The sequence below is a fragment of the Ostrinia nubilalis genome, chromosome 25 (genome assembly GCF_963855985.1).
Source record: "Ostrinia nubilalis chromosome 25, ilOstNubi1.1, whole genome shotgun sequence".
In the NCBI taxonomy this organism is placed as follows: domain Eukaryota; kingdom Metazoa; phylum Arthropoda; class Insecta; order Lepidoptera; family Crambidae; genus Ostrinia; species Ostrinia nubilalis.
Genome location: NC_087112.1, coordinates 9,662,700 through 9,682,304, shown reverse-complemented (window position 1 = coordinate 9,682,304; position 19,605 = coordinate 9,662,700). Strand labels below are relative to the sequence as shown.

Genomic DNA, 19,605 nt, shown 5'->3' with positions numbered 1-19,605 from the left:
TTTACATTCGTTCGTTCGTTCGTTTCAGCCGAAAGACGTCCACTGCTGGACAAAGGCCTCCCCCAAGGATTTCCACAAAGACCGGTCCTGCGCCGCTTGCATCCAGGTACTTCCCGCGACCTTTACCAGATCGTCGGTCCACCTAGTGGGAGGCCTGCCCACGCTACGTCTTCCAGCTCGTGGTCGCCACTCAATTTTACATTACCTTCGCCTCAAACCCCCATAAAACAAAGGTGCTGGCATACTTACGTATCCGTAATTCATATTGGCGTAACACCTGCGGCCATTGTTTAAAGACCCAAGGTTAATAAACATTGAACAGATAAGCTTCGGTTATTACTCTACTAATACCTAAATGTTTACTTTACTTATTACTTAGTGCAAATTGGACGCCCCTCGTGTTCATACGTGTTGTGAATTGTGATAATGGCGGAGAAAAGTGCGGAGGGTGATCAGTGTTGGAAAGATGGTAGGGAAACAAACTGTAACGACTTTTGTACTCTTAATCAATCAAATTATTGTCTGTATTTTTCTAGGATATAATTAAATCAGCAGCAAGTCGTCAATTACTCGTGGGGCCTTTAAATGTCTCATTATTTTTTTCCCTACCTAGCTCTTCATTTGGCAAATGCTGAGAAGAAACGTCGCAACACTCGCAGAAAACTCAGTCACCATGCACTGTCTTAAAACAAATTAGATCTATTTGTCAATTCAATCCTTTTGTCCCATAAAACTTGGAAGATGAAGTTCCACTATGCTTCATTTCATGTGGGACTTTCCCCACCAGAAGGACGGGACTTTCCTAATAAATCCGACGCAGTCCAACGAAATGGAGATTCGAGTTATTATTGTCTTGACTTGGACTTTTGTGTTTTATGTGCCGATGACTGATTCAGAAATGCTTCTTCTTCTTCTTACTGCCATCAGACCCTGTCTTCTCTTACATAGCTAACTGTTAAATCATGTAAAAATTTCAGGATATGTGGAGTTCGGGGAATTCCGGGCAGAGCGTCCAGGGATCAAGAAGGTGGGCACGTTCGCTGGTGTCTTCTGTCCCGTGGTGCTGTCTATGTTCAGCGCTTTGATATTTATTCGAATGGGTAAGTCTTGCTTTTTCTACCACTAATCCCTGAGCCACACATATTGTGGTAGTATTAGGGCGATTTTGATTTGACTAGTATTAGCGGAGTGAAGTCTTGCGACTATGCAAAAAAGCACCGAAAGTGTACGGCTACATACTCGTACATCGCGAATCGCGAATCTTCGGTTCGCTTCAGAGTGTGGTCAAGGGTTAATCATAAAGTTGTTGTATAATTCCACGTATGAATGACATAGTAGCCTAGTAGTAAGACAAAAGTGTGTAAAACCCTTTTGCTTGTCTTTACTGACTGTCCGGAGGAATTATTGAACCGGTCTCACATATTGTTACACACAGTTCAGGATGTTCATTATTAAATGTACAGGATGTTACTACCTATTAATTGCCCCAATTATTTTGTATTTAAAGTATTTTAGTTTTTTAATTTCTTAATACATAAATAATGCATAATGCTTAGGAGAAGGTTCATCACAAATGTTCCTGAAGTTGACGGTGATTGAACTACCGACCCTTGAATCGGCAGTCCATAGACAAGGTCATTAGCTATTGTCCCATTGAAAAGACACATCTTAACATTAGGAGCTGACAAAACTATCGATCGATAAAAAGTCTGCGGTCTGTGGGGACCCTTAGCCGGAGCAGACTATCAATTTTTAGTTGCCCGATAGTTGTGCCCGATTTTAATTTGTATGAAGAATCGGCCGATACCAAATCGGTGTAATGTGCGCATTTCCATACATGCTCATACTGATTGACAGCCCGACCCAACTATCGGCCAACTAAAAGTCGGTGGTCTGCGCCTAGGCTTACGAGTGAGATTGAACTCAATAGCAGACTCAGTTCCAAGCAAAAAACATATTTATTGAGTACCAAAACACCCAGTCCAGAGTCTGTTTTCGTTGGACGTTATCAAAGTTTTCGGTCCATGCTCCGTCCCAAGGTCGGCGTCTGTCATCATTATCAGTGAGAGCGACACTAATCGAGGATAGTTTGACATTGGTGGGTTTTCTCTCATTGCAACATTGTAGTACTGCGTCTGCCCTATTGCCATTTTGTGTTGAACTGTCCGTTTAAAAGTTTCGATTATAACTAATAAACAATTATTATATCACGACACGAGCTGTCTCATTTCGCTTTTATGATTTGAATTCAGTCAGTCGACTTTGAAAAACAGAACCTAAGAATGACTTCAAATGTGGGCATTCCTGTAAAGGAATATCGTTTTGACAGCTCAAAAACTATGTATATCCTAATTGATTGGTAGTGTCACACCTCATTACTTATCCCGAGAACCAAACATGGACTTTGTTTTGAAGAAAATGTAGATTGTGTACGGACAAAAATAAAACGCACGTTCAATATCTATCAAGAAAGAGTCATTATTTACAAACCACTAATGGTACTTGTTTCAAATTCTTCCATCCGTATTGAATAACAATAGTGACTGTATATTCAAGTAGGCACACAAAGCTTCATGCAATAGTCTTATTGTAGTTACATAGGGTTCATTTCTGCAAGAAAAGTTTAGACCGATGTGCCAGCGAATGTACAGTCATCCATCAGCATTCCAGACTATACTCTTTTGTAAAATAGTAGCTATAGTTTTATGTAGTTATAACAGGGTTCATTTTTGCAAGAAAATTTTATAGTCTGATGAATGCACAGTCATCAGCATTCCAGTCTATATTTTTTGTGAAATAGTCTCTATTGCCACTACATAAGATCAGTATTTAGCTAGATGTGCTGTGCGTATAGCAAATGCGTTGTGTACGCATACTAATATGATACTGGTGAACATATTATAGCAGTGGAATACTTTCACCAGCAAAAGAAATAATGTTTATAACTCTTTCAATTCAGTGACTTTTAATGCTTTTAATTATAAGATTTATTGGATAATATCTAGTAGCAAAAACCTATCTAAAATATACATAAAATTCAGTTTTCATTGTCATTAAAAGTTTTAACTTGAATTTTCTTTCTTTTCAATAAAAATTAACAAAACTAAGTACCAAAATAGTAGAATAGTCTTATTAACAACTACCTAAGTTGTTTATAAATTCATGTGTCGTTTTAAGTACATAATATTATTGTTTCTTTCTGAACACTTTTGACTGTGGGTAGAAATTGACACACATCATTATAATCCAATAAACAAGGAATTACTTAAATTAATTAAGGCCTCTAATCTACTTACGGTTCATTGCCAAGGTTTTGTCTATAATTATGATTCTTTGTATGAATACATTAATAATACGGAAAAGATTGTTTTTCGAAATCTTGTATATTTTACAAATAATCGAGTGAGATCACTTATCGTTTCCACGCCCTGTATATTTCTCTACATAAGTGACTCGTTCAGCTTGGTGTACTGTCATGTATACAGAAAATTATACCCGTAGACTAGGTTTGTATTCGGGGTCGCTTCTTCCTTAAGCTTCAACCACACCAAAGCGTACAGATCGCCATCGCGGCGCGATCAAAGGCCAATGACAGGTCGCGCGACGAATTACAGCTCACGCGACCTGTCATTTCCCTATGATCGCGCCGGCGTTTGCGATCTGCACGCGTTGGTGTGATTGAAGCATTAATTATAAATTATTATAATCGCTTGCAATGTGTTCAAACGTTATCGCATCGACATAACTCACAACACGCGCGATCTAGGACGCATGCGCTGGATAGTTGACATAATTTTATTGCTATGTTGATAGTATAAACAGTTGTTAATTAGTCGAATGTAAAAGGTTAATAAAATTCCTTGTTAGTTAATATAAATAAACTGGAATACTAGTAATTTGATGAAATACGAGTATAATCAAATTGTATTTGCTTGAATAATTTAATCCATGACATTTTACAGTGGATTATTTATTTATTTGCTTGTCACATGGTAAATACTGGGCGGTAAATAATTTCTCTATACAGTCTTTTGTTATACAATAAATCGAATTTAAATTATAATTGTTTCTGAATATTGATCTGGACTAAGGGCCCTTTCCCACGGCAATCTAGTTTTGCTTGATCCAGTAATACAGAATTCCTGCAAAAAGTTAGTGAGTAGCTATGTAGTGAGACATCCTTCATGAGTTTTAGCTATTTCCAATAAAACGACTTCGAACTCCTCTTATGTTCTTCTGATTAATTTCGTTGCGGCTCTATCCAATAACAGTTTAATTTTCTCCCGGGACAAACTTGACCTTCACTGTTTGTGTTTTTATTGGCGGTCAAGCTGTAGATCCTGGCTACATAGGAGTTGCAGCGGTGTGAACGAGAGGTGGGAATAGTCTTGTCATAAAGGTGACTAACTGATTGACTGACTGACATAGTGATAGATCTATCAACGCACAGCCCAAACCACTGGATGGATCAGGCTGAAATTTGGCATGCAGGTAGATGTTATGACGTAGGCATCCGCTAAGAAAGAATTTTACGAAACTCCACCCCTAAGGGGGTAAAACGGGATTCACGCGTACGAAGTCGCGGGCGGCCGCTAGTTTCCACTAAAAGCCTGACTTATTTCTTTCCTCTTTCCAGGCTACCTAGTCGGCAACGCGGGTCTTCTAGTGACGCTTGCGCAATTCGGCCTGGCCTACCTGATTGTGCTGTTCACAGTGACGTCTATTTGTGCCGTGTCGACCAATGGAGCGGTGGAGGGAGGGGGGGTTTATTGTATCCTTTTATAATAACAAAATGTAATGTGTTATTTTCATACTTGATCAATCAAAATGGTCAATCCAAATCTGAGAATTTCATAAAGGGTCTCTTTGTTTGAAAAGTAGTTGTATTTGAGCAGCAGAATCAACCTATTTTATCTGGTTAAGTACATACTATTATAGAAAAACACCCAGTATAATTAGGTAATGAATAGCGCCACTGTAGAGTGAGGTCCTGTCACTTGCTAGTGGCTAAGACAGTTGCCAACTGAGGTAAAAGAGGTCTATCGCATTTTCACTCACCAGGATAGCCACAGAGTAAGATCCTGTCATTCGCCAGTGGTGCCAACTGTTAAGTATAAAACGATATGAAAGTAATTTATTAGACTCGAAATTTACTACAAAAGTCATTAAAATATTACTCACATGAATATTAATTTTTGGGTTCCTTACCTCACAACAGAAAAAGGGAACCGTTTCTATCTTGTTTGATTTTTTCACCGTCTGAGATGAATACTACTCGTAATTTCCTGAACCAATTTCCAGTCATGATAAGCAGGACTTTAGGTCCAGAGTTCGGTGGCGCCATCGGAACTCTGTTCTTCTTCGCAAACGTCGTCTCCAGCGCCCTCTGTATATCGGCGTGCACTGAAGCGCTGGTGGAGAATTTTGGACCTAATGGTGAGTGACATTAGAGTGTGTTTTGATTGCCTGGTTGCTTCATCTTCATATTTGAACCATCTGAAAATACCTCACAATTCGCTGGGTGCGAAGTACTAGGTGGGGGTAACATAATCTATCGCAGCGCTCATGGTGGTCAAAAGTAGAAATAATGTAAGCTCTGTCATCAGATGTATCTGTCAATGGCAAAGCGATTTTACTTAATACATTTTAATATCATTAATTAATCGCATGAAAAGGGTTCTACTGGGAACTTAAATAAAAGAGTGGACTGTATTTCGATAGGGCTGGTTTAATAGCCGTTTACAATTTGGAAATAACTAGACTATACAACGTGGTAGTACAAAAATGAGTCACAGTATTTGTTGTGCACAGATGTTTGCCTTATGATGAGAGCGTGAATTATTGAACTCTGCCCTTGTTTTGTTCTTAATTCTTCTACATCTCGGACTTGTCCAGCCAATACCAACAACTTTCCTTTAAATACGGTTTGTGGTTGGAATTTGATATTGTAACACTCACAAACCCGGTCTTCAAAACAATACTCATTTCGATCTGAAAAAGATATTTAATTTATTACTAGCGATACAGAAACATTTAAATATATTTACTGTTATATAATGAAACCGTTAAAGTAGCTTTTTCTTTTCGTTTTACTGTAAAACTACAACTATAAATGAAGTAAACAAACCCTGACACAATCAAAATTAAACACTTTTTGGACTTACCTCATTTGATTTGAATGACCAAAATGATTTCAAAACCTTTTTTCCACCCAAATCGTGGTATCACAACAATTTATTAGTCGAAAATATTTGTTATTTTTTCATTTCGATATTTTTTCACAAATAGACGACCTAAATGTCAATGTGACAGAGCCCACAAAGTTGTGGACGCTAGTTGGCGCTGTAATCGTGCACAGAGCCAATAGTGGTTGAGTTTTTTTTGTTAATTTTCGGTGCTGAACTGTGTCAAGATTGAGACGTGTAAAAGTGGGTAAAAAGTCTGAAAGTACAGACGCATCTATTACATCTGCTTAAGACCTCATAGTGTTTACCTTGACAATGCCATGCCGTCGTCTGTAAGTACCTACATTTGAAAAGCATTGAAATTACAAGTAGACAGCAGAGTCATATTAAATTCCCCTCCCTAAGGGTTCAGAACTGCTATCACTGTTTTGAGCGAAAAATCTTTTCGACTCGACTGATTTCATGGCGCTTCTTCTCAGCATTGGCCTTTTATTGCCCCGAACCAGTGGTAGGGTTAAAGTAATACTGGCATATCTAACAGCCTTTTTAAAAGCCTATTTGCTAAATAACTCTTTTTTTATGAAAAAAAAAATATTAGCAATTTGTATTGCACAAATTACTATTAGGCCCGTTAGCCCCTCGTGTTAAGCTAAATAAGCTTGTGTTACGAGTGGGCTCACCACAATAGTCGAGCGGCGGTGGGGTTCAAACTTGCTTTCCTCGGATCTCGAGTCGGCCAGTCCGACCCCTTCACCGTTCGGCTATCATGGCTATACTCATGACTTTTAATGTAATATTTCAGGCTACCTAGTCCACCCGAATCCTGGCATCCCGGACAGCTGGTGGTACCGGTTCCTATACCGGTCGTTACTGAACGGCGCCGGACTGGGCGTGTCGCTGGCGGGCGCGGCGCTGTTCGCTCGCACCAGCCTGGCCATCTGGGCCACCATGCTGGTCTGCCTGGCCAGTGCCTTCGTCAGCTTCGTGGTTACACCTCCGCAGAGCGTGAGTGGCTTGCTACGATAATAATCAATAATACGAAAAAAGTGTTATTATATCACTCATTCATTCATTCATTCACTCTTCGTTAGTTCAATCATTCCCTCTTCGTTCATTCACTCATTCATTCGACTCCTCTATTCTAATATTCGTTGAAAAATCTACGTAGATTTCGGATTATATCGTGATCCTGACTAGTTTTCAAAGACGTAGCCTCTCAAGCTTGAGATCAGTCTTCGATCTAGCTACACACAGCTGATACTGCTCTCAAATGTCCACGTATTCCTCGTCTCTGTCTTTCAATTTTTTTTCAAAGACACTGTCTGTCTCTTAAGCTTGAGTTCAGTCTTGGATCTAGCTACAATACTACATGCAGCTGAAACTGTTCTCAAAGGTTTAACCCTTGTCGCTATCCAGAAACCTTTGTAGCTTTCGCATTAGATCATGACCCCGGAAGATTTTCAAAGACACTGTCTCTTAAGCTTGAGATCAGTCTTGGATCTAGCTACATGTAGCTGAAACTGTTCTCAAAGGTTCCCTTACCCTTGTCGCTATCAGCCTTAAGATTAGCTACAAACAGCTGAGGCTAGTCTCAACTGTGCTATGTATCAACACTTCTCGTTGCTATGTATCAATCTTAGGTTTAGCGACAAGCTTCTGAAACTATGTCAAAGGTATCTTGTTCTCGAGATTGGTCTTGGGCTGAATACATTCTCAACTGTCTCCGCATCCCTCGTCGCTATATACCGGTCGTTACTGAACGGCGCCGGACTGGGCGTGTCGCTGGCGGGCGCGGCGCTGTTCGCTCGCACCAGCCTGGCCATCTGGGCCACCATGCTGGTCTGCCTGGCCAGTGCCTTCGTCAGCTTCGTGGTCACCCCTCCGCAGAGCGTGAGTGGCTTCCACACTGATTTAAAACAATCAAAGAAGTGTTCTTTTATCACTCATTCATTCACTCTTCGTTTGTTCATTTATTCACATTTCGTTCATTCATTCACTCTTCGTTCGATCATCATTCAACTTTAGGTTTTTTAGTCATTTATATATTGTTCATTCACACATTAATTCGACTTTTTTATTCTACCATTCGTTCAAAAATCTAAGTAAATTTTGGATTAGGTCGTGATCCCAACAGGTTTCGAAAGACGCAGCCTTTCATGCTTGAGTTCAGTCTTGGATCTAGCTACTTGCAGCTGAATCTTGTCTCTAATGTCCGCGTATTCCTCGTCGTTATCTATCAGTCTTGAGTCTAGCTACAGACAACTGAAACCATTCTCAACTGTCCTCGTTGCTATCAGCCTTGGATTTAGCAACAAGCAACAGAAACTATGTCTCTTATTCTCGAGATCAGTCTTGGGTCTAGCTTCTAGCATCTCAAACTATCCTCATCTGTCCCCGCACCTCTTGTCGCTATGCACCTAAGTTCCTCGTTTGAAACCAGTCTTGAGTTTAGTTACAACTGAAACTAGTCTCAAATGTCCGCGTATTCCTCGTCGCTAACACACAAGCTGTTCCCAACTGTCCATCACTCGTCGCTATATACCGGTCGTTACTGAACGGCGCCGGACTGGGCGTGTCGCTGGCGGGCGCGGCGCTGTTCGCTCGCACCAGCCTGGCCATCTGGGCCACCATGCTGGTCTGCCTGGCCAGTGCCTTCGTCAGCTTCGTGGTTACCCCTCCACAGAGCGTGAGTGTCCTCCACAGTCATACAAAAAATTAAATCTTCAAATGTTCTTCCATCACTCATTTGTTCATCATTCACTCTTCGTTCATTCATTCATTTGCTCGTTCATTCGACTTCTTTGTCTAATTCATTAAAAAATCTACATACGTTTCCGATTACATCGCAATCTCGACTGGTTTTAAAGACGCTTCCTCTCAAGCTCGAGATCATGCAGTTTTGGGTTTAGCTACTTACAGCTGAAACTAGCCTCACATGTCTACGTATTCCTCGTCGCTGTCTATCAGTCTTGAGTTTAGCTACAGACAGCCGAAACCATTCTCAAATGTCCTTATCGCTGTCTAACGCATCATGGCAAGCCCCGGATCTTCCAAATTGCCTTTTAAGCTTGTGATGAGTCTTGAGTCTAGCAACTAACAGCTGATACTAGTCTCAAATATCCACGTACACCTCTCCTTGTTGTCTAACACACTACCAGCATCTTAAACAATCATCATCATCATTTCAGCCATAGGACGTCTTCCACTGCTGAACATAGGCCTCCCCCAATGTTTTCCATGTTGATCTGGTAACGGCCTGCGTCCAGCGCTTCCCTGCTACCTTTATGATGTCGTCGGCCCACCTTGTGGGTGAACGTCCCACGTTGCGTTTTCCGGTACGCACACAATAATTTTATTATTTTCTTCGTCCCCAGATCGCGAAACCAGACACGAACTTATTAACCAACATGACCAGCTTCAACTACACCGGCCTTAGCAAGGAGACGTTTATGGGGAACCTCTACCCGTCTTATGGGCAGGACTACACCACCAGCGATGGGTCTATGGTGGACTTCGCTTCGGTGTTTGGAGTGCTGTTCATTGGAGTTACTGGGGTCATGGCTGGCGCTAATATGAGCGGTAAGAGACTTATTGTTTTCCATTTAAATGACTAGTTTTGATAGCCGCGTATCAGAATCGGACAGATTTTTCTGTTCGGTTTGGTTGGTGGTAGGGCTTGTTCTAAGTCCGCCTGGCTAGCTACCACCATCTTACTTAAGTCTGTCGCCATAACAACAATGTTAACAGTATTGTTGTGTTCCGGCAGTTAGAGGTAAGATAGCCAGTTCCTCCGTGGTTGAGGATTCCGGGTGAAGCTCGCTTCCACCTTCGGCCTGATCGTCACTTACCATCAGGTAAGATACAGGCCAAGAGCTTCCTCGTTGTGGATAAAAAAAATGTATTATTAAGGATTTCATCCATAAAACTTAAAACTGCCGTTCCATCTCTCGTCTGTGACTATTTCAAATTCAAATTCAAATTGTGTTTATTGTGAAATCACAGGTACATAAGTCAGGTCATTAAATTTGTATGATAGATCAGCTGTGTTCCGCCGCATGGGCATACAATAATGGTAAGATACATGATTGGTCAAATTACATTTTAAGAAATTGATAGGTATATTTGTTATATTATGTTCTATGTTTTTGTTCCCTTTTTATTTCAAATAAATATTTCTGTATTATTACGGGTTTCATACTTAAAACTACCGTTCTATTCCCCAGGTGAACTAAAGAACCCGTCCAAAAGCATCCCAATGGGCACGCTAACAGCGCTGTTATTTACGGGCGTGTCCTACGCCGCTCTCAGTCTGCTCACCGCTGCCACTTGCACGAGGGAACTGTTACAGAACAACTATGTATACCTGCTGCCCATTAACGTGTGGCCGCCTTTTATTGCTGTGGGTAAGGACAATGAGGGCTATCGTTTTTATACTTAACAGTTGGCACCCCTGGCGATTGACAGGACCTTACTCTACAGTGGCGCCATCTTGATGAGTACAAATGCGATAGTCCTCCTACCACTTTAGCGCTCACCAGTTGGTGCCACTGTCTTCGCTACTAGCAAGTGACAGGACCTTACTCTACAGTGGCGCTAACTGGTGAGCGCTAAAACGATAGCCCTCATTTAATCATCATCATCATTTCAGCCATAGGACGTCCACTACTGAACATAGGCCTCCCCAATGATTTCCACAATGGCCGGTTGGTGGCGGCCTGCATTCAGCGCCTTCCTGCTACCTTTAAGAGGTCGTCAAAAACCTTGTGGGTGGTAGATTTTAATAACCAGTTGATTTAATAATAATTATTGTTATTACACGAATAGATCGTGCCTCGAGAGCTAAGGCGAACGGTATGCCCCCTGCGAGTTTACAACAAACGTCATAGCGACTGCGTAAAAAATGACATGAAAATGGTGTTCTTAAGAGCCATTTTACATTTTCGTGCGAATTTCTAAGATTTTGGAAGCATGAATTACTATCTTAAGCAACACCCAGAGATTATTTAATAACTGCGAAAGATAGGTCAATCCTTAGTGTTGACCATTAATGAAACGGATTTACTAAAACTCTTTTGCTTAATTCACAGTGCCCCATCTCCCACAACCATTTTACGGAAAAATTGCCGCAGACTCATTTTCAAAGTCCTGTATCTATTATTTATGCTCATATAATAAGCTTAAAAATATATAGTAATCATCGGACATATATTCTTGTAGTCCATTAATGAAATAGATTCTTGAATTTCATTACCATTATTGAGTAAAATATAAAAATAATTTGGCAAATTTGAAGATTAACGTCACATTTTGATCGTGGTTTTTGGTTTAAAAACACAGCAATAACTGCAATAAAAGTATCTCAAAATAAAGAATATTCATTGTAGAATTGATTTCTACAGTTATTGTTTAAATATTAGTAACCACTTTGTCAAAATATTGATGTGAATATCAGTATAAATTACAATGCGCAAGCCGACATCGATTAGTATGGCGCGAGCGCCCGTCAAGGCAAGACCTGTGTCATTTTTCCCGCCGTGACGTTTACGTGCGTTCGTGTCGTAAAGCGGTGATTTGTACGGCGACCAAATACATTTGATACTATGCCGAGAGGCTGTTTCGAGTCGGCCGGCCGAGCAGAAATTGAAATGATGAATTTTAATTTCTTTGACGGATCTGGGTGTAACTATGTATAATATGTAGGTACCATGTATTTAATTTAATAAATAAATTATAAAAAAGAATATCCATTATGCGAGCACCACACAAGCATATTAGTTGCCTACTTTTGGACTAGATGGCGCTGTGAAATTGTCCAAAAATTTGTTTATTGATTGCTTTGAGTTTTGTTTCGTGAAGAAGAAAAAGAAGCGTTTTGTTTCGAGAGGTTTGTTGTTAAATCTATACTAATAGAAGAGGAAAGATTTAATTGTTTGTTTGTTTGGAGGCAATAGGCTCCGAAAAAAAATTCTTTCACGATTTAGAATCCTAATTTTTTTCTATGTAGGCTATAAAATATTTTCAAAAACTTTAGTCCAAAATCTTTGATAAAATTCGACGTTTAATAAATAAATTGGATAACATATTAATACTTTTTTTTCAGTACGATTTTAGTACTTGTTTTTAAGAAATTCTACGATTTAACTAAACTTCTAGTGTTTATATTTTATGCATAATTTATTAACTTCTAAAATATACATTTATCCTATTGATAGATGACGTGCTTCGTATTTTATTAAAATTATTACCTGACTAGGTTAACAAGGTGTGGAATGCTATTTTGGAGATAACTTGGTTCCATAGAAATATAGAGAGATGCTAAGCTTGCAAATAAATGATTTTATTATTATTTATATTTGTACGCTTTGGAGCTCACGGGTCAAAAGTGGCCCGGTCCTTTATAAGGCTTGCGTGGGGATACAGATCCAACACGTAGAGGCCGTTTTAAGCGCAAAATAATCGACAAAAGTGAAAGTGGTGCACATGCTGGATCTAGTCTCTGACTATATCATGGGATGTAGTCAGAGACCATCCCCAGCCTGTGCACAGGAGCTATTGCAGTTATTGGAGAATGGACTAGGGTTATGGATGAAGGATGGATGGACTGGTTACTGGGCTATGGATGGAGACTACGGGACACCTGCCTGGTTCATAGTCTCGGACTGAAAAAATGGCAGGCGGTGACTAGCCAGCGACTAAATGGGCCCCCCCTGGCGTCATGGGTCGTATAGACGTAACGTATGGACTGAGGGGCAACATTGGCGTCTGCCAGCTCAGGGGTGTAGAGAGGTGTGCTGCGCTTTCTCCGAAGTTACTCGCGGCGTTATGCCCTTTAACACTTCCACCCCTGGAGCATATAGCTCTAGCGACTCCACTCTGGCCGGCCGGTTAAGGCAAGCCAGAGGTGAAAGTCCTGCAGACCCTCTCGGATTCCACTTCGGCAAGCCGAAGACGAGGGTCTTGACCGACTCTCGGGAGCACTCGGATTAACAACTGGCCCCGTGGTGTCGCTACTCACCAAACAGCTCGCCACAAAGCTGCCCTGCGGGGCTTATTTATATTATTATTATAAGTAATGCGCTGAGTTCGAAACTCAGTGTCGTATTAGAAATTCACACACACAAAGAAATCAAATTATGTGCTCATTATCCACTGCGGTATCAGTATTCAACGTTCGAATAATCTTTAGTACTATGCAAGCAATATAAACTGTTTACATAATGACGTCGCTACTGTCATCATTGCTTTCACAAGCAATATGTTCCAATTTGTCCCTTGTCACATTTCCCTTTAGTTTCTGTGATCTGTGCTTGTTTCTAAGTTGATATCAATGAAATATTCCTTAGTACTTTTGATTTAAATTTTTTTTTTGACACTTGTTTGAAAAATCAATGTCAGATTACAATAAAATAACAAGTGAAAACGTAACATTGCATTGCAACTCGCAATTTCGCAATATTGATGAGGAGATTCCATTGGAAAGTCTGTATTCATTCCTAGGATTCCCCTAACACCATCAAATTCAAGAGAATTCAAGAGAGTGCAGTTCCCTATCTCATTCTTAGGGACCACGGTTTAAAATAGTGTGGTTGCATAGAGCTTGCAACGGGCAACCGCGTGCGCAGCTGCTCATACTAATTTTCGATACAAAAGCAAGTGTTGGCGCCCTCACGAGTTTTAGCGGAGTTCCATATGGTAGCGGGAGTAGACTTAATGGAAATCTATGCTTCTCCGACGACCAGTTGTATGTGGAATACTCCAGAGTATGCGCACACAATAGCCTGGTGATTTTAGCACCTGAAGGAAAAACAAAAGAAGAAAAACATTGTTTACAAAGAAATCCGCGGCAGGTGTAGTGTTTTAATTTTGTTTTAGAAAGATCTCATAATTTTGTAAGTATTCAAATATTTAAACATAGTAATTTGTAGATTTTATATCAAAAAATATTATAATCATTTAACAAAATTAATTTTCTTAGAATATTTTAATTCTATTAGAACCATTTTCCACTTCATCGCAGAAGAAGTCGCGGGCAAAAAGCTAGTATGAAATATGTAGTATTGCCCGCGGCTTCACCCGCTTGAAATTTAGTTTGTCACAGATCGTCATAAATCTATATATATAAAAGAAAGTCGTGTTAGTTACTTCGCTTATAACTCAAGAACGGCTGAACCGATTTAGCTGAAAATTGTCAGGGAGGTAGTTTAGAGCCAGGAGAAGGACATAGGATACTTTTTATTGCCATTAAGGCGGAACAAAGTTCGCCGGGTCAGCTAGTAGCCTATAAATTGCTATTCTGGTCGACGCCAGGGATGGATGAGCGTCGCTGTCGCTGGCAACAGGGTCTTCTGGTTCAGGGTTCATGGCGTAGGTCTCAGGCAAAATAAAATCCACTCGTAGAAATTAATAAACTCAGTGTATTCACGAAAATAATTACACACAGCATTAGAGTCGTATCGAAACTGAGTGAACCAAAGGTCTTGCGATAGGAACGTCCGACCCGAGTGATAGTTGAACACAGACTGCCTAGTACTGCTGTACTGTACTGTAAAGTTTCATCAAAATCTGTTCAGTAGTTTTTGCGTGAAAGTGTAACAAACATCCAGACATCCACACAAACTTTCGTATTTATAATATTAGTAAGACTAGTAAGAAGTAAGATAGTAGCTAAGTTGAATTATTTTAGTTATTTGTTTACTTATAATAATATTTATTTATTTATTTCTTAGCTCTGTCTGATAATGGATCTGGAGGAGATGCAATGGCCACCTCCGTAACAAAACAATAGAACCCTATGGAGTTAGGGCTTGTGTGATTCGCCCTGACGAATACTTCGTATCCAGGGTCCGATGATGAAGCTGTAAGGGGGCAGATTTTTTTTTCACTATGTGACTGTTTTTATTTTGTACTTAATATATATTTTACATAATATACCTATTCGTGTTTCATTATGAATCGAAATATAAAAGACTTAATAAACTCTATTAAAAATTTAAATTAATTTATCAAGTTTGAATACCTCATTCTACCTTAAAATTAATAACTTAAATCAAGTCTTAATACGGTCACGGCTCAAGATTTTTTTGTCCATTTCAGCGTTCTTTTTACTCTTTTGACGTTGCGTTGACAGCTTTTACCTAAATTCGCGCGGAATATTTTTGTGAAATGGCTCTTAATAGGTAACTTTCAATACAAAATATTCATAGATTTTTTTGATGCACTCGCTAGCGACGATGTTCAATGCAAACTCGCACTAAGCACATACATACAAATACAAAAACAAATCTTTGCTTGTGTTGATCGCTTCAACTCTCGCTGCAAAACCTATACCTACTATAGATCGTTTCATCTACGAAGACGCGTCCCACCACTTTTTGGTCGAGGGAAGCGCGGGGTGCGAGGAGTTTGATCCAACCAAAAAGTGGCGGGGCGCGTCTGGATGAAACGATCTATACTTTGTTAACTCTCGTTGCGTGACCTATAATATTGTGTCGTTGCACAATGAAAAACTAATCATGAATATTTTTATTACAGGCATGCTTACGGCAACGTTTTCCGCTGGACTGTCGAATCTGATCGGTGCTTCAAGAGTTTTGGAGGCTCTCGCAAAAGACAATATTTTTGGTAAGAATTTCTATATTTTATTGACGGGACTATTTCCACCTCTCGTTCCCACCACTGCAACTCCTGTGTAGCCAGGATCTACAGCTTGACCGCCAATAAAAACCCAACCAGTGAAGGTCAAGTTTGTCCCGGGGGAAAGTTAAACTGTCATTGGACCCGCAACGAAATTAATCAGAAGAACATAGGAGGAGTTCGAAGTTAAGGTTGACTTCCCTCCAGTACAAAGCGGATATATTATTGACATGAAATATTAAACGTTTTAGGTCTTATTTGTCATCGGCATTAACTGACAAAACTTACGCGTAACATAGGGTAAACCGTATAGTTATTGCCCACTTAAAGATTTCAAACTCACGCGCAAGCGAGTGTACGAAGCGGACGTGTTGCAAATTTCTCTCAAAATATTTAAATATTAGTCAAAGTAAACTAAACTCAATAGTGAAAGAAACGGAGTTCATTATCAACTGAACGCAGTAAGTGACATAAGTCGTTGTCACATCAGCGAGCCAGACAAGAAGACCCTCTTCACCCCCTCGGGTGAACGAAACAGACTGTGATAATTCATCTCGCTTGTTTACCAGCGCAGTGCCACAACATGAGCGTGCGTCACTCACCAAGCAAGGGGCTCATTACGTATGGCGACAGCGACGGTTTGATGGCAACTCATACGATTGTGGCCAGTGGATCACAGCCCGACCTAAGACAACCACAATTGTTTGACTCCGAATTACAGCAAGTAACGCTAAGAAATAAAAGAAAACACTACGATGATGATTTGAGTGCCAAATTTGATGCCTTTGAAAGCAGAGTAATGGCAATTTTGACTACGATGACAGAAAAACAAAACGAAAAACTGAACACAATATCGCAAGATATATCGCAGATAAAAGATCAAGTTAGCCAGATGAAATATACAACTGATCGCCTAGCTGAAGAGCAAAATGAAATGAAAAAAGAACTACTAAAAGTCACAAAGTTCAACAAAGATACTGACAACCGAATCAAAACAATAGAAACTAACATTGATAAATTGAAATCAACTTCTCCGAGCAAGAGTTTGCAAAGTGAATATGATAATCTAATATCCGAAGTTCACGAGCGTTCAGAAAGGGCTAAAAATCTGATTATAAGTGGAATTGATGAATTGTCTTCTAAAAACGCTGAAGAAAGACGCAACTACGATATGGATCAAGTAAATAAAGCTATCAATACGATTGTTCCAGAATGTGAGGCACCTGTAAAAGTGATGAGACTGGGCAAGTTTGATATCAATAGAACTCGTCCCATCAAAGCATTTTTTGCAACGCCAGAAACACCAAAGAAAATCCTACGAAATAAAAACACTATACAAAAAGAATCTTCTAAAATCAAAATATACTCTGACGAAACACCTATTCAGAAAAAGGCGATGGAAACTTTAAGAAATGAACTTAAACAGCGAACAGAATTAGGTGAAAAAGACCTAATTATCAAATACGTCAAAGGCACTCCAAGAATAATAAAAACAGTTGCAAAAAACTAAGCAATTCAGATACCCAAACCCAGCGCTCAAATAATAATGATACTATAACTTATGAACTCACAAAGGACCACGTTAGTATAAACCAAACTGCGAAATCACTGAAGTTCCTGTATGCAAATATTAGAAGTATTGTCAAACCAGGTAAACTAGACGAATTGAGATGCCTTATAAGCTCAACAAAGCATCAAATTCATGTGATTGTATTGGTTGAAACCTGGATAAAAACAGAAGCAGAAGGACAGAGTATACAACTTCCAAATTATGCACATTATTATAATTACCGAAGTGGAATGAGGGGAGGTGGAGTTTCGATATTTGTGCACAAGAACTTAAAACACAATTACATCCACGATCTTTGTGAAGACGACAATCATTTTCTATGGGTACACCTGGATAGATTTTCTGTGGACATAGGTGCCGTATACAAACCAGAGAGAACCAATAACCCTAAATTTCTCGAAACGTACTCCGAGCAATTATTACAACGAAAAAGAGCACTGGTGTTTGGAGACGTTAACTACAATCTACTTAAAAGAAATCGACCGTCCACAGCCTATAAGCAGATGTTGAAAGAGACTGGATTCTTGATATTAAACAAAGTAGATTCCGAGTATTGCACACGTGAGTCTGAAAGCTCGAAAACAATACTTGATCATGTCTGCTCTAATATAAAGAATAACACTTTCCACTTAGCCATTGTGGAATCAGTAATATCAGACCATAAACAGATTTACTTAGAGATTCACCAACTTCAACCAGAAAAGAATTTGAAAATTGAATATCAAAGTATCAACTATAATAAACTACCCGGAGAACTGAGCACGATGAAGCTCGGTGACTGCAATGGTGATTATGATAAGCTGGAAAAAATGCTACTTGAAGCCATTACCAAATGCAAGATAACAAAAACTAAGGTACTCAACCCTCTTAATAAAGACTGGATAAATAAAGATGTCATAAAAGCAATAAGCACAAGAGACAAACTAGGATACAATCACATTAGAAGACCGAATGATGAAATAGCTAAAGAAGAATACTTTGCAGAGAAGAGAAGAGTGCGAAGATACATACAGAAGACAAAATCTAACTATTACCTGAAACTATTTGAACACTGTGTAAACAAACCGCTTAAAATGTGGCAACTTATTAACAACCTAAACAATAGGAAAGTTAAAACCCACGCTGCCCCTGCTGAACTTGTAACCTGTTCAGGTGAGATTACCGAAGTTGCAGATATATGTAACCATTTTAATTCGTTTTTTGCTAGCATAGGTTCTACATTGGCTAATCAGATACCTACTTTAAATAATATACCAGTGAATCATAGGCAGAATTCCCAATGTGAGTTTTCCATTTTTGACCCCGTTGCATCTGACGAAATCGGAAAAATAATTGATAATTTAAATCCAAATACCAGCAGCGGTTTAGACGGCATAACATGTAAAGTTGTTAAGAGTATTAAGCCATGTATCTTGGTTGAATTAACTAAATGTATTAACCAGTGCCTAGTGAGAGGTTGTTTCCCTGATTCACTGAAAATAGCCAAGGTTAGTCCAATTTTTAAGTCGGGTAATAGAACTGATGCAGGCAACTACAGGCCCATATCTGTATTGCCTGTTATATCTAAAGTGTTTGAGAAGGTTATTTATACACAACTGGAACGATACCTAAATTTCATTAATTTTCTCTTTAGTAAGCAATACGGTTTTCGTCCAAAATCCAATACCCTGTCCGCATGTATAGATCTTACAACTAGAATTAAAACGGAAATCGACCACAAAAAGATTGCCCTTGGTATATTCATCGATCTTAAGAAGGCGTTCGATACGATAAGTCACAAATTACTATTACAAAAATTGGAATCGATCGGCGTTAAGGGAATGGTACATAAAATGCTCCAGTCCTATCTCACAAATAGATACCAGATTGTTAGGATCGATAATATGCAGAGTTCAGCAGAATCAATCATATATGGTGTTCCGCAGGGATCTATTCTGGGGCCACTATTGTTCCTTATTTATGTAAACGGTATTGGCGATCTGGGTCTATGCGGTGATGTTTCTCTGTATGCCGATGACACTTGTTTGTTTTACTTTGGAGATGATATTGTTTCTACGGCGCAAGTAGCACAAAAAGACTTAGACGCTTTGTTTGGTTGGTTTCAGTGTAACTTATTAACTCTAAATATAGCCAAGACCAATTACATAATATTTAGCGCCAAAAATAAGCAAATCTCCTATTTTGATCCGTTAACCATCAACAACGAACCATTAAACC

The 19,605-nt window shown here is 39.5% G+C and overlaps 1 protein-coding gene across 1 annotated transcript in view; it reads left to right on the top strand.

Moving 5' to 3' along the window:
* Positions 1-19,605, top strand: part of LOC135084040 (solute carrier family 12 member 9) — a 41,884-nt gene that overhangs the window by 8,622 nt on the left and 13,657 nt on the right. Inside the window, exons 3-10 of the mRNA XM_063978783.1 lie at positions 978-1,100; positions 4,637-4,771; positions 5,302-5,436; positions 6,988-7,169; positions 7,875-7,904; positions 9,560-9,764; positions 10,409-10,588; positions 15,717-15,806. Of these exons, the coding sequence (XP_063834853.1) occupies positions 978-1,100; positions 4,637-4,771; positions 5,302-5,436; positions 6,988-7,169; positions 7,875-7,904; positions 9,560-9,764; positions 10,409-10,588; positions 15,717-15,806 (1,080 nt within the window). The remainder of the gene's footprint in view (positions 1-977; positions 1,101-4,636; positions 4,772-5,301; positions 5,437-6,987; positions 7,170-7,874; positions 7,905-9,559; positions 9,765-10,408; positions 10,589-15,716; positions 15,807-19,605) is intronic.